The sequence below is a fragment of the Aspergillus aculeatus genome (assembly GCF_001890905.1).
Source record: "Aspergillus aculeatus ATCC 16872 unplaced genomic scaffold ASPACscaffold_12, whole genome shotgun sequence".
NCBI lineage: Eukaryota > Fungi > Ascomycota > Eurotiomycetes > Eurotiales > Aspergillaceae > Aspergillus > Aspergillus aculeatus.
The window spans coordinates 197,045-209,963 of record NW_017962987.1 but is presented as its reverse complement, the minus strand read 5'-3'; the positions used below and the strand labels follow the sequence as shown (position 1 = coordinate 209,963).

General features: G+C 52.8%; 3 protein-coding genes across 3 annotated transcripts; 1 reads left to right on the top strand and 2 right to left on the bottom strand.

The window, feature by feature from the left end:
- Positions 1-8: 8 nt before the first annotated feature.
- On the top strand, positions 9-1,877 carry ASPACDRAFT_32043 (asparagine synthetase domain-containing protein; the record flags this gene model as incomplete). Its single annotated transcript, XM_020199855.1, has 2 exons — positions 9-743; positions 798-1,877. The coding sequence occupies 2 exons, from the start codon at positions 9-11 to the stop codon at positions 1,875-1,877; spliced, it is 1,815 nt and encodes a 604-aa protein (XP_020054191.1).
- A 1,306-nt stretch (positions 1,878-3,183) lies between these two features.
- Positions 3,184-5,042, bottom strand: cpcA (amino acid starvation-responsive transcription factor GCN4). Its single transcript, XM_020205533.1, has 2 exons — positions 4,535-5,042; positions 3,184-4,474 (listed from the first exon to the last, which is right to left on the bottom strand). The coding sequence occupies exons 1-2, from the start codon at positions 4,557-4,559 to the stop codon at positions 3,672-3,674; spliced, it is 828 nt and encodes a 275-aa protein (XP_020054190.1). The 5' UTR covers positions 4,560-5,042; the 3' UTR covers positions 3,184-3,671.
- Positions 5,043-10,725: 5,683 nt separating this feature from the next.
- On the bottom strand, positions 10,726-12,585 carry ASPACDRAFT_45149 (uncharacterized protein; the record flags this gene model as incomplete). The annotated part of the gene is made up of 5 exons (XM_020201559.1): positions 10,726-11,387; positions 11,440-11,730; positions 11,782-11,983; positions 12,045-12,243; positions 12,308-12,585. 5 exons carry the CDS (start codon positions 12,583-12,585, stop codon positions 10,726-10,728), a joined length of 1,632 nt encoding a protein of 543 aa, XP_020054189.1.
- Positions 12,586-12,919: the final 334 nt, after the last annotated feature.

Below are 12,919 nucleotides of genomic sequence, written 5' to 3'. Positions count from 1 at the left end.
GTACTATCATGTGTGGTATCTTCTTCTCGCTTGGAGCTTCGCAAGCTGTACTTCCCAACGAGGAGACCTGCTGCTTGCTACGGTGCAGGGGACCGGACAACTACCACGTCCACACTGTGGAACACAATGTGATCGGCAATCAAACAATCGGCGGAGCATCCGCAACTGTTTTTCTTAGCTTCGCCTCCACCGTCTTGTCGATGAGAGGCGACCATGTGGTCCCTCAACCTCTTGTAGATGCGAATACCGCATCCGTGCTCTGCTTCAATGGTGACGCCTGGAAGATCAAAGGTGAATCGATCAATGGCAACGATGCTGAACTGATCTTTAGTCTCTTGTTGGAAGCCGTGAACGGGCCGAATGCAGACTCACCGGAACAGCAGGACTCTCCGGATGTCGTCCAAAGGGTCGTGGATGTCATCGGTAGTATCTCCGGCCCTTTCGCTTTTGTGTTCTACGATGCTGTCAACTCGAAGATTTACTTCACCAGGGACTGTCTGGGACGACGCTCTTTGTTGCAGGGTGTTGATGATGAGGGCAACTTCAAGGTCTGTAGTCTGTGTGACAGCACAACTACCACTCATTTCACCGAGGTCGAGACAGATGGAGTATATATGATCGACCTCGAGCATGCTTTCAGTCGCTCAGGCTCAGGCTCAAGAGCCAGCGGCAGTGCTGTCGTTTTCTCTACGGGCAGCATACACACCCTGCTCTGGGATCAGGAAGAATCCCCCCTTCGTCCAGTATGCGCTTTTCCCACGTCTTTTGAGCGATCGCGACTGCTAACAACAAACTAGAAAAACCCCATTCCTCCGATGAACCGATCTCTTCCCGAAGGATCCATCGCTCCACCACTGACTACCGAAAGTCCAGTCATCTCAGCCCTGGAACAGAAGCTGCGCCAATCCCTAGCGTTACGAATAAACAATGTGCGAGAACCTCCGACATCACCGACCGGTAGCAGAGTCAAAGTTGCTGTCTTGTTCTCAGGAGGCCTTGACTGCTCCTTGCTCGCCAGACTGTCCCACGAGATCCTCCCTGAAAACGAAACAATCGACCTCCTTAACGTCGCTTTCGAGAACCCTCGGGTTGCAGCTGCAGCCGCCAAACAAGGTGGAGGTGGGGATATAGGCTCCGTGTACGAAAGCTGTCCCGATCGAATGACGGGTCGAGCAGCCTTCGCCGAGCTCCAGCGGGTTTGCCCCGGTCGAAATTGGCGCTTCGTCGCCATTGACATTCCGTATACAGAAACCCTTGCGCACCGAGACACGGTGAAGCGGCTAATGAGGCCACACAACACGGAGATGGATATGTCTATTGCATGCGCATTGTACTTTGCCTCTCGCGGACAGGGCCAAGCGTACGATAGCCACCAGCCAGAGGGCAATCACGAACCAGCCTCGTACACCACCGCCGCCCGCGTCCTCCTCTCCGGCCTCGGTGCAGACGAGCTCTTTGCGGGCTACTCACGACATGGGGCTGCCTTCTCGCGCGACGGATTCGCCGGTCTGATTGACGAGATCAACCTTGATGTGAGTCGCCTGGGGAAGCGCAACCTGGGCCGTGACAATCGAGTCATCGCCCACTGGGGTCGCGAAGCGCGCTTCCCTTTTCTGGACGAAGACTTTGTCTCCTGGGTCGTGCAACTCCCTGTCTGGGAGAAATGCGGTTTCGGAACCACCGCCGCCAGTGAAACCACATCAGAAGAAGGAGACGCCGAAGCAGGAATCGACTCCGAAAAGAAAGCCCTGCGCCTGGTCGCTCTCTGTCTGGGCATGACCAATGTCGCCCGCGAGAAGAAACGCGCCATCCAATTCGGATCCCGAACCGCAAAGATGGAAAAGGGTAGAGTAAAAGGCACCGATGCGCTCAGCTGAATGAAACAAACACAGAACATAACTCTATACCCCCCCTTCACCGTTTGCTCACCTCCGAGACAGTAGAACAAACGATCACAATTCAATTCCCCCTTTCACCTACAATCTCCTCGCCAGAAACAAAAACAAACGAAAGACCAGCAAATGATGACAAAACCCAAGAATCAGATACTTCCGAGACCCAACCCCTCTAGCTAGTCCTGCTTTCCTCTTCCAACCCATTTCCTTTCCTCCCCGGGTTGTCTATCTCAAGTCCTGAAAGGAAGAGTGTTAGTCACCATTCAGACACTCCATTATCCACACCAACAAACACATGCCATATGCAAGTTACCCACAGCATGGGACTGCAACCGCCCGCTGTCTTCTCCCCACAGCCGGAAGAAACAGAGGGATAGTGTACTTCCCAATTGCGAGACGTTGGAACTCCCTCACTGTATATCGGTTCCTTGAATTTTGAATTCAAGGAACTGCATGACTGTGTTTGGGGATATGTGTGAGTGCGTGAGTGGGTGCACTGACTTTTAGACTTGTGGACTTGTGGATATGTGCGTCTGGGGACCGAGGGGAATGGGCTAGGCAAAAGGAAAATGGGGAAACGGGGGGTTTGGTGTTGATGAGGTGTGTTTAAAGGCAAGTCTGAGCTGTGTGTCTTTTGTCTTATTTATTGGTTGAGGGTGTAGATATACTTAGGTACTTTGGAGAAGGGAGCGGGAAGGGTCATGGAATTCTGGGGTGGTGGTTCGGGTGGTTTATTCGGTTGTAGAAGAGGATTCCGATGAGTGTGGTGTCGTAGAGGATTGGACTGTGATAGAGCGCCCTTGTTGTGTCAGCAATAGGACGGGCAATAGAAGTTTCTTCATGTGGAAGTACCTTCATGTGCAATAGACACTAAATGTAGAGCAACAATGGCGGCGATGTAGTAGAGCTACGTACGGGACGATTCGAGCCATAAAGGATATAGTAGCTCAGACTAGAAAACACTGGAAAGAGAACAGTTACGATGACTACGAGAAGAAACTACGGCAGACGGAGCAGTTGTCCAGAGACTGGAAGTTTGTTGAATTGGTGAAAGTAGTCCGTGTGGCAATTGACGACCACACGACCGAAGCCTTCAGCCAGCTACCTAAAAACATGACAGTGTAGTGTCTCCTTCAAGGCATCAAAAGGACCCAGTGAGATAGGCGGCCAGATCAATCCAAGGAGAAGGACACATACAAGCAAGGAAATGTAGTAGAGAGCATTTGAAAGTAACAAGATAAGCAAGTCCGTGATGGTCACAATCTGGTACAAATATCAAGTTGGAGTGGGAGCAAAAGCAAATGTTGAGACTCAACACAGGAATAGAGAGATATTAAGGCCACGAGTCAATCCATATATACAGGAGACATCAGAACCGGCCGTTTAACAAAACGACATATCCGAAGAACGAGACCCTCAGCTGATTGGACTGGGGTAGGAAGCGAAACACACCAAAAGGGAGGACTTGTTGAAGAGGCAAGCCCACCTGAAGAGAAGTACAACACAAGGTCCGGCAGTGCAGCGAGACAAGCACGGTGACCGATCATGATCAAGTGACAGATGTAAAAACTTTTTATCCCGTCGATAGCAGGTCGAACAGCCGGTGATTGATGGCGAGGATTGAAGGTCATCGACTGCTATCGACGGGAGACAGACAAAAGGCTCGACGCCCCCGTCCACAAGACTCAAATAAACGACAAGTGCACGATGAGCACAGACACATTAAAACAAAACCCTTTGACCCGCAAACATACACAAGAAAATCCGATAAACTTTTTACTGGCCCTCCATGGCAAGAGCCTTCATCTTCCAGAACTGCTCACTCTGCTGCGCCTCAAGGAGAGAAGCTTCAAGCTCCGCGACGCGACGCTCCAACTCTTCTTGGCGCTCCAACTTGCGAGCACGCGACTTGCGCGCCGCTTCAGTGTTGCGAGCCCGCTTCACGGCGACTGGATCGCTCTGATCGCACTTGATGGGTGCCAGTTCCTTGCGCTGACGACCGTTGACACCAGTGACAGTAGAGTGCTTGTTGATACCAGCGACGGTGGAGTGCTTGACGCGGGTAGTGGGAGGCGAGATAGAGCGAGCTGCGACACCTGAGCCTGGAGCCGGAGACTTCCTCTGCCTGATGATGGGCGAGGCGCTTTCCCTGATGATGGGAGAATGCGGGGGACCCATAGACTTGGTAGGCGGCAAGGGAGGAATCATCTCGCCCGAGTCCATAGCCGGGATCATCTCGACAGGGTCGATAAGTTGATCGAGACGGTTCACCTCCTGCGAAATGGGAAACAAAGCATCCCAGTCTTCGACCGAAGTCATCAACTCCATCTCAGGTGTGAATAGAGGAGAAGTGTTCTGGCTGAAGCTGCCAGGCGTAGCCAGAGGAGGAGTGCTCAGATCAGTGAAAGTGGCCGAAGGAGGAGGCGCGAGAGACGAGGCATCAAGGAAGAGGTCCTGCGGCGAGACAGTGGCCGGAGCAGCCTCGACTCCCTGGCCGAAGAAGTTGCCGGAGATCATCTGAGGGGAAAGCATGGTAGCCTCCATGGAGCCGGGGTGGAAGTCGAAGAGTTCGGAGAGGTCTGCGATTCGAATGTTAGCAAAACTGACACAAGCCATCCGGCTCGTCGCTTTGTGCTCACCTTGGGGGATGTTGGAGGTAGACATGTTGCGGCGGTGATTCTGTTTATTGAGGTAGTTTTGATATCGCTTTAGATAGTGTATGTGCTGTTTTCTGAGGATCTGATCGTGGAGTTTTGGAGTGGTAGAATTGTCGTTGAAAAGAGGAACTGGAGGACGATTGAAGTGGGTAGTAGAGGGCGAAGCGGCAGGCGCGGCGTACTGGCGCAAATTTGGCTTCCGTGCGTAAGGATGAGACCAAGGAGACGTAGTAGACAGATGATACCCGGAACTGTAAGGCGCTATTCTGGCAGATTGAACCCGACTAGGCGAGGCTGCAAGCCGGTGATGTACCGCTGATGAGTGTCGTCGAGTAGGTAGCCCAGATGGGACCAGAAGATTTGCTGAGGCCGAAGAATTAAGGGTAAGATTCCGTGGTGCTGGAGCACGCGAGTCCCTGGGTGAAGGCTGCGACGCTGGAAATAGCACAAAGTCTTCCTGTGGAAGGTTGTTGTTGTTGTTGTTGTTGTTGCTGCTGTTGTTGTTGTTGTTGTTGTTCGGAACTGAAGCCAGTGGCTGCTGAGACGGGGGCGTGGGGAGCCATGTTTGCTGAAAGTTATCCGTGGTGAACGACGTAAGGTCGAACGGGGTAATCGTGCGAGTGGGAGAACTTGAGCTACGCGATGCGATGCTGAAGTTCAGAGGTCCTGGGACAGGAAACTCTGAAGGGGGGGTTGACGAAGGGGGGAAAAAAGACGAGGTCCGAAGAGGATCTATGATGTCTGTCTCTGTTGAGAAAGACGAGTGTAACCGCGGAAAGGCGTTTACAAGGCCATTTTGAATGGATGGATCAGAAAAAGTCGCGTTGTATGATGGCTGTATGGTGACGGAGAGGTGAATCTATGGTGGTGTTGAAGTTGTAAAAAGACCGAAGTCAAAAAGTGGGATGTCAAAAAAAAAAGAAGAGAGAGGGAAAAGAGAAGCGCCAGGCAGCGAAGGGAAACCAGGCACTTCTTAAACCGAGTACCATTTCATGGAAACCAATCAGCGTTGCTCTGTTCCCCGCCTGTCGCTCTAACCGTCTGGGGACAAGCGCACTTTTGGCGCGGTCAGCAGGTGTGAGTCATAGAGCCTATGGAAGTCTTCATTGGGTGCACACCCTCTGCCGGTGGGGCCGGTCGGAGCCCCAGGCATTCCCGTGCCTGGAGCAGGCAGTGAGCCTGCGAAGTCGGTTGACGACGGCGGTACCAGTCCAAATACCGCCCTTTACCGTCCAGGTACACTGGCGGGGGATGTCACTGGCCAGTATCCCTCTTCACCTCCACCGCCAGAATGGAAAAACGAAAGAAAAAAAGGTCCCAGGATCTAGCCTGGAGGATGGTCGACGATGATGAAACCGGTTCATCCACCGGATCCATTGACCAACCACCTCGCAGGGTCGGGGTCTGCATTCGGAAGAAGCACAACTGAACAGTGCCCCGGGCTGTCCTTTGGGGGCTGAGCAAGAGCCTCACCCTCTTGTCTCACCTGCTGTGCCTGTTGACTGGACTACTACCAGATAACTTAACATACTGAGTGCTAGGCAGACAATTCCTGCATACGCATACCTAAACCAATTCCCTCTGTGTTCACGGTGCACAGTTCTCGAGTACTTCTTCCTTCCTGCAGTCGGAGTTTCGGAGATCATTTACTCGATTCACTCCCCGCCCTGCAGAGGACAAGCCCCTCCTTTGCTCGTTAAAATCGCTCGAAGGGCGTGAAATTCCACCTGGTCAAACTCTATCAAGACACCGGGACGTTCCGGCCTCTTCACTAGCCAGGAATGCCTTGATTAGACCATTGAGACCACAATTTAGCCCTTTCCACACCCGTTCAGGTTTGGACAGAATCCTCGAGGTCTGGTTTTCCTGCATGGCGGTATCACTTAGATGAGATGGAACGCGATAATGTTATTTCTCAGAAGGCAGCAACATCGGAGGGGAGAGTATCCCCTTTTTGAACTTCCTTTGTCTTGTCACTTGCCCAACCCAACCGGAGCCGGTATCGGCAGGCACCCGGCCCTGTTACAAGTTACTATCCTTCACAAAAATGTACGGAAAGGTTCCGTAACAAAACCAGCCAAGGAACGGGCCTCCATGGAGTATAGTTCATCATTTAGATTGAAGCAGATACGGATCCTACTGGGTAGAGGGGAAAAAAGGGGGAAGAGAAAAAATCTTCACAGCTAACCAAAGGATCGTGGAAAGTCAAATTCTCAATACCACAGATGTGAATGTCACTCGAATGGCACGGAACAAACTCGATGTTGAACTGATCGATCTGATCAATTGACTAGGTCACAGGCAGCAAAGCCGTCAAGGATGATGACGACAACAAGAAGAAATAATGCCAGGCAGCCTGGACCAAAGGGGCTGGGGAAAATCGAGACAGTGTCTTGGACGCTTAAAGTCCGGTCGCTCTCTTTTTGTGGCATCCACATTTTTTCCCCCGCGGGTGGGGACCGCGACTGGAGATGCGAAGAAGCCCTTGCGCATGGGATGGGATGGATACGCCGCCGATACGGATTGCAGCCGCGTGGCCCGCCGGCCCTGCTTCAGTCGCACATTCGCAAGTACATACACGCACATGCAGATTCTAACGGCTTTCTGCTGCCGGGGAAAAGGAAAGAGGCAACCACCAGTGAGCTATCACAATTAGCATTATTAATGTGAGCTTTCCGTCGCGTGGACTGCAGATCGGTGTATCTGCAGCAGCAGCACTGAAGTCGAATCCGTACGTGTCCTCTCATCCCCGGGTTTGTAAGCATTGCACGGAGAGACGGGACAGCCCATGTGGTCTAATTGGCCAATGGGCAGTGTAGCCATCGCAGCCTAGACATCTATCATGATGATGATGGATGGACACGTTGACGGCAGCCTATTATTATGTAGAGTAGGTTCAAAATACAATAACAGGATCTTAATCAGATAGGCATCAGTTCTTTTTTCCGAACCAATGACCGACAGAATAACCTCGATCCCTCCAGGATTGTGAAAGTGTATCGCGGTCGAAGTATCCCCAACTCCGATGGCCATGCGATGATGATGCGATATCATCGTCCACCTAGCTTCTCTGGAACTCTAAAGATCAATCTACCACCGTTCAAAGTACCCTAGAATGGTACATTACACTGCACTACATCGTAGATGTTCTTGCGCGAACTCAATCCCCAGAAAAAAAAAGAACAGAATCAGACCCAACAGCACCTCGAACATTATCCGACCTACTCTACCATGTCTCTTCAAGATCGCAAAATTTATCGTTCCCCCTTTCTACCACTTTTACAATTTTAGAACACAATAAAACAAAATGCGCCTCAAGTGTACTGTACCCAAAGCCTTTCACATCAGTAGCAGTGCAGGCCGCCCAACGCAACTGATGATCATCACAGTACTTCCTTACCAAGCGTAGCACCGGGTCGCCATTTCGGGAATGACATCGTCAGTCCCAGAGATAGTCTTTTGGCCTTGCCAACCTTCAAATCGAAAACAGACTTCCACCAGAGTGTAGTGCAATGCACGGTAGCAAGGCTGCCTCGCACACATTGAAGCCCGCCGGCTCCGAGACAGTTCAGCACGTCGCTGGGCCTGTCTTTTCGGACCTGATATGCAAGGCGACACAGGATAATGGAATGACCATAGGGGCATGGGGGTAGAAAGCCTCATCTGCTGACGTGGTCTTTTCGTTGTCTTGCTGGTCATCTGACTGGGACATTGCTCCGGACTGAAGGGTATAATGAGCAGGCCGAGCTCTAGGGGAGAGTTGAGATCGAGCTCTTCTGGAGACGATGGCGGTCTTGTGATGTCCGCCAGCTCCTTCCCCAAGCAAGCATTGGCTACCCACTCCCCACTGCAGCCACCTGAAGACAATGAACCACAGTCGTCGAACAACCATCAGGCTCAATCGAAAAATGCCTGCAGATCATCAATCAACCTTAGGCAAGCCAAATCCTAACCCATTGACCGACCGCAGCCGCAGATGCGAATTATCTCACAATCGACGACAACTGACCCCAAGCAACTATCCTCCTGCCTCAATTCAATTCAACAGAATCTCAAACGGACAGCCCCTGCAGTATTGGCTCCAGATTACGGTCGATATCCTCACCATTCCCATCTGAACCTCCTGGAGTAGGATTTCAACCCCTTGTCAAGGGTCCTGAAACTCGTTTGGAGATGTACTATGCCAGAACTCAGCAGCGATATCCACAGACAAGACACGAGTGCCTGGGCCCCATCGAGTCCTCGCGGTTGCCAAACGTCACTCGCGGTATTTCCAAGGAAATACTGTATATAGCTGCCCGGGGAACCTCGTCCTGGCTAGGCCATGATCCGACTGCACAAGCAATGTGAGCAGGGTATTTTTGTCTCCATGATCTCCGTCCGAAATGCCACTGGCGTAGGGCATATCGTCGTCGTCATCGCTCCGCTTCGTCCGCCTCGCAGCTAACGTTGAATTGATCTGGAAAAACTCGGTCGACGTCCGAAAAACAAGAAGCTTTCCTGTTCCAGACGGAAGTGAGACCAAGGCAGAACGCTCCCATTGGCAGTGGAAAGGGGCGGGTACCCGAAGACGACAGCCTTAAGGACATACCGCTCAGCAGCCACCGCTATTTAAGGTGACCGTCACAGGGAGCTCGCCATCGCTTTCGCCATCGGTCTTTCGAACGACGGACGCCACCACTGACCTGACTCGAAGATCCCGTTCTCCTGGTGTAGTCTTCCAGGGTAGCAAACCTCGCGGCGATGATACCCCTAGCACTCTTAGAGATCAAAGTCGCGATCTCCATTATAGCCAAATCGAATCTGCCCAATGCACGAGTATATGCGACTCTTCCGCGAATAATGCCCTTTCAGGCGCGGTTCCGGAGAGGGAAACCGCACCCAGCATCATGGATCCAATTCCCGTTCCTGAGAAGTGTAGCACCCATCCACAGCTATCAAAGAACTTCTTTATGAGCTTCTCCCCCTTGATGCGTGGTCGCGGGCGGCGGAAGACTGTCAAGCCTGTCAAAAACCAGCTCCGATGACAACAACGTTGGTGATTAGAAGATAGGTCAGACCTAGTGATTGAAGGGAATAGCCGCCGCGGGGTTCAACCGTATTCAGCGAAAGATTGAGCTTAGTCAACAATAGGCTTGGGAGGTTGTGTAGGGATACGTACCATGCGCAGGAAGGCCGCGCAGGAAGGCCTCACGCACAGTGCAGACAATCCTAATTGAAATGTATTACGCAGTTCGTTCGATGTTATATTATTTCGAGTTCCAAAGACATTAGAGTATGTTTGAAATCAACGCAAGGCGCCAGTGATTCCCACTGATAGTGGTGTACGAACTAGAGTAAGGTATCCACAATTGCTCTATCTCCATGACACTGACCGCCAGGAACCTCGGAGATTATCTCCATACGCAGGTCACTACTAGCCTAACTGCAGTTGTGTGTGCTGTGCTGTGCTGTGCTGGGGAGCACACCACAACAAGCAAATCGGAAACGGGCGGAACTGTCTCCACCAGACGCACCATGTGGAACAGACGCACGGAGGACATGGACACTTAATATAAACACCTGGGGTAAACCCCCGATCCAATTGCAGAACAATGCGTGGGATTCTATTAGCTATTACCTCATGATGCGGTGCCCAAGTATACATGACGCGACCAGCATTCTGTCCCACCATCGAGTCACCATAGTGGACAAGATGGGTGGTCAACAATGAGCACCATACCCTTTCAACAAGCAAAGAGACCATCCTTTCCTCCGACAAGGGTATCCAGTCAAATGCATCAAATGGCAGTCACAATCAAATCGCAAGGAAGCACAGAAAAAGAAAAAGCAGCAGCAAGTGGTATCAATCTAGTTTGGACGGCGCACAACATGATCACGCAAGGCCCAATGGGTTATCTTGCGGAACGGATATCATAAACGAATGAAACGCAGCACAAGACGCCGGAAAGGACATCAAGGCTCGGAAATAACCGCCAAAGCAGTACAGGGTATCATTGACACTCGACACGGATCACTTCGCCAATAGCTCGACGAGAGAGATTCATGAAGGAGTCAAGGGGGTAGTATCAACGTCAAGCCAAAGTAGCAGATTTTATTTTTCGAATTCGAAGGGGTTCGCATCACCGATTTGCAGACAAGGCACTTGTCTTCCCAGCCAAAACACCGACCATTTAGGCGGCAGCCTGGACAGGGGTGGAGGCAGGGACGTTGTTGACAGGGGCGACCTCCTCGGTGGCAGCAGCAGGGGCCTCAACAGGTTGAGCAGTCTCCTCAGCGGGGGACTCCTGGACGGGGGCCTCCTTAGGAGCAGCCTCGGTGGCCTCCTTGGTCTCCTTGACCTCAGTCTTCACAGCCTTGCTGGGCTTGCGGAAGATACCGCCCAGCTTGTTACCCTTGGGCTTGGCCTCGGCGTCGGCGCCCTCGTTGTCGGAGTCGCCCTTCTTCTTGCCGAAGTTACCGAAGAAGGAAGTGCGGCGGCTGTTCTTGGGGGTCTCCGCAGCAGCAGGAGAAGCGGCAGGGGTGGCGTCCTTGGAAGCTTCGGCGTCAGCAGCAGCAGTCACAGTCTCAGGCTCAATGGGCTTGACGTTAGCCTCCTCGACGGGGTTGTCGAGCTGAGGAGCACTGCTGGCAACGGGGGTCTCAACGGGAGCAGGAGCGGCAGCCTCCTTCTCCGACTTCTCGTGAGAGGGGCTGGTGACCTTCTGGAAGAAGTTGCCGAAAAGAGAAGCGCGCTTGGACTTCTGGGTAACAGGAGCCTCAGCCTTTTTCTCCTCTTTCTCCTCCTCCTTCTTGTCGCTGGTCTCAGCAGGAGCGGGTGTGGCGGGAGCGGGGGCTTTCGCACAGTTAGTCAGAAGTAGATGTTTTGGAGATTATGGGGGACATACCCTCAGCTTCCTCCACTGCAGCAGCAGGGGCCGCCTCAGTGGTCTCGACATGGGCCTCAGCGGGGGTCTCGGCGGCGGGCTCGGCAGCCTTGGCCTCCTCTTCCTTCTGCTCCTCCTTCTTCTCCTCGGTCTCCTCCTTCTTACCCAAGAGGGTTCCGAAGATGCTAGCGCGCTTGCGAGACTGGGAGCGGCTCTTGGCGGTAGCCTTCTCGTCCTTGGGCTCCTCAGCGGGAGCGGCCTCCTCCTTGGGCTCAGCAGCCTTCTTGACGGGCTCAGCAACAGCAGGCTTGTCTAAGGAACGTTAGTCGATGAAGGTCTCTTGTTGCGTGGCGCAAGACTTACTCAGCTTCTCCAGCTCAGCCTTGTAGCCCTCGCTGGCGACGATAGTCTCCTTCTCGGCCTTGGCCTCGGCAGCCTTGGTCTCGAGAGCGAGCACCCAGCCGTCACGCTCAGCGCCGCTAGCAGCCTGGAAGGTGTGCTTGTGGCCGTTGACCTTGAAGTGGAACTCGTTGGCACCCTCCTTGGCGATATCGGAGACCTCAGACTGTGAACTCAGTCAGCATCACCACTCTATTATCTCAAATCACCTATTTCCAAGTACTGACCAGGTTGAAGATACCAGCCGGGGTAGCCTTGTCCTCGGCGCGCTTGGTCAAGAAAAGAAGACCCTTGCCGGTCTGGCTAGCCCAAGCAGCGATGGGGTTGGCGACAGCAGGCTTCTCGTTCTGGTGGAAGGCGGACAGCTGCTTGGCCTCGACAGCGTCATCGTGGAAGTAGAAGAAGCGCTTGGCGAAACGCAGACCCCTGTTGTGACACCCAGGATTAGTCACTGCATGCGAACCTCACAATGCGACAAGTGGCGCCTTACTTGACCAGACCGGGGGCCTTGTAACCAAGGACACCCTCCTCAGCGGGGGTCACCTCCTCCTTCTTGGGCTCCTCCTTGGCCTCCTCAGCGGGGGCATCGGCCTTGGGCTCCTCAGCAGGAGCAGCAGGGGTGGCCTCAGTAGCTTCGGCAGGGGTCTCCTTGGGGGCCTCTTCAGAGGCAGGCTCGGTGGCAGCGACCTCCGTGACGGCAGGCGCTTCGGTGACAGGAGCGACGACAGGCGCAGCAGTCTCCTCAACGGGCTTTTGAGCTTCAGACATGATGATATCGGTGGTTAGATTGATTAAAGGTGTAATTATAGTCGATAGTGATGGATTAGCTAAAAGTTGTTGGAAGCTGGGGTGGCTTCGTAGATTAGTTCGCGCGTTGAGCTGAAGAGGGGTATCGTTTAGGGAAAGGGGGGTATCTTGAAGGAAAAGAAACAAGAGCTCCGTTTAGCGCAGAGCTAGAGAGAGCTTGGGTATCACAATGAAGGAGAAAGGGTAAAGTTTGGGAAAAAAGAGAAAGACCTCTTTTGAGTTTGGGGGGGGGAGGGAGAGATTAGAATGAGTATATGGGGAGAGGAAGAGGAGAAGAAGAGAAGAAAGAAAGAAG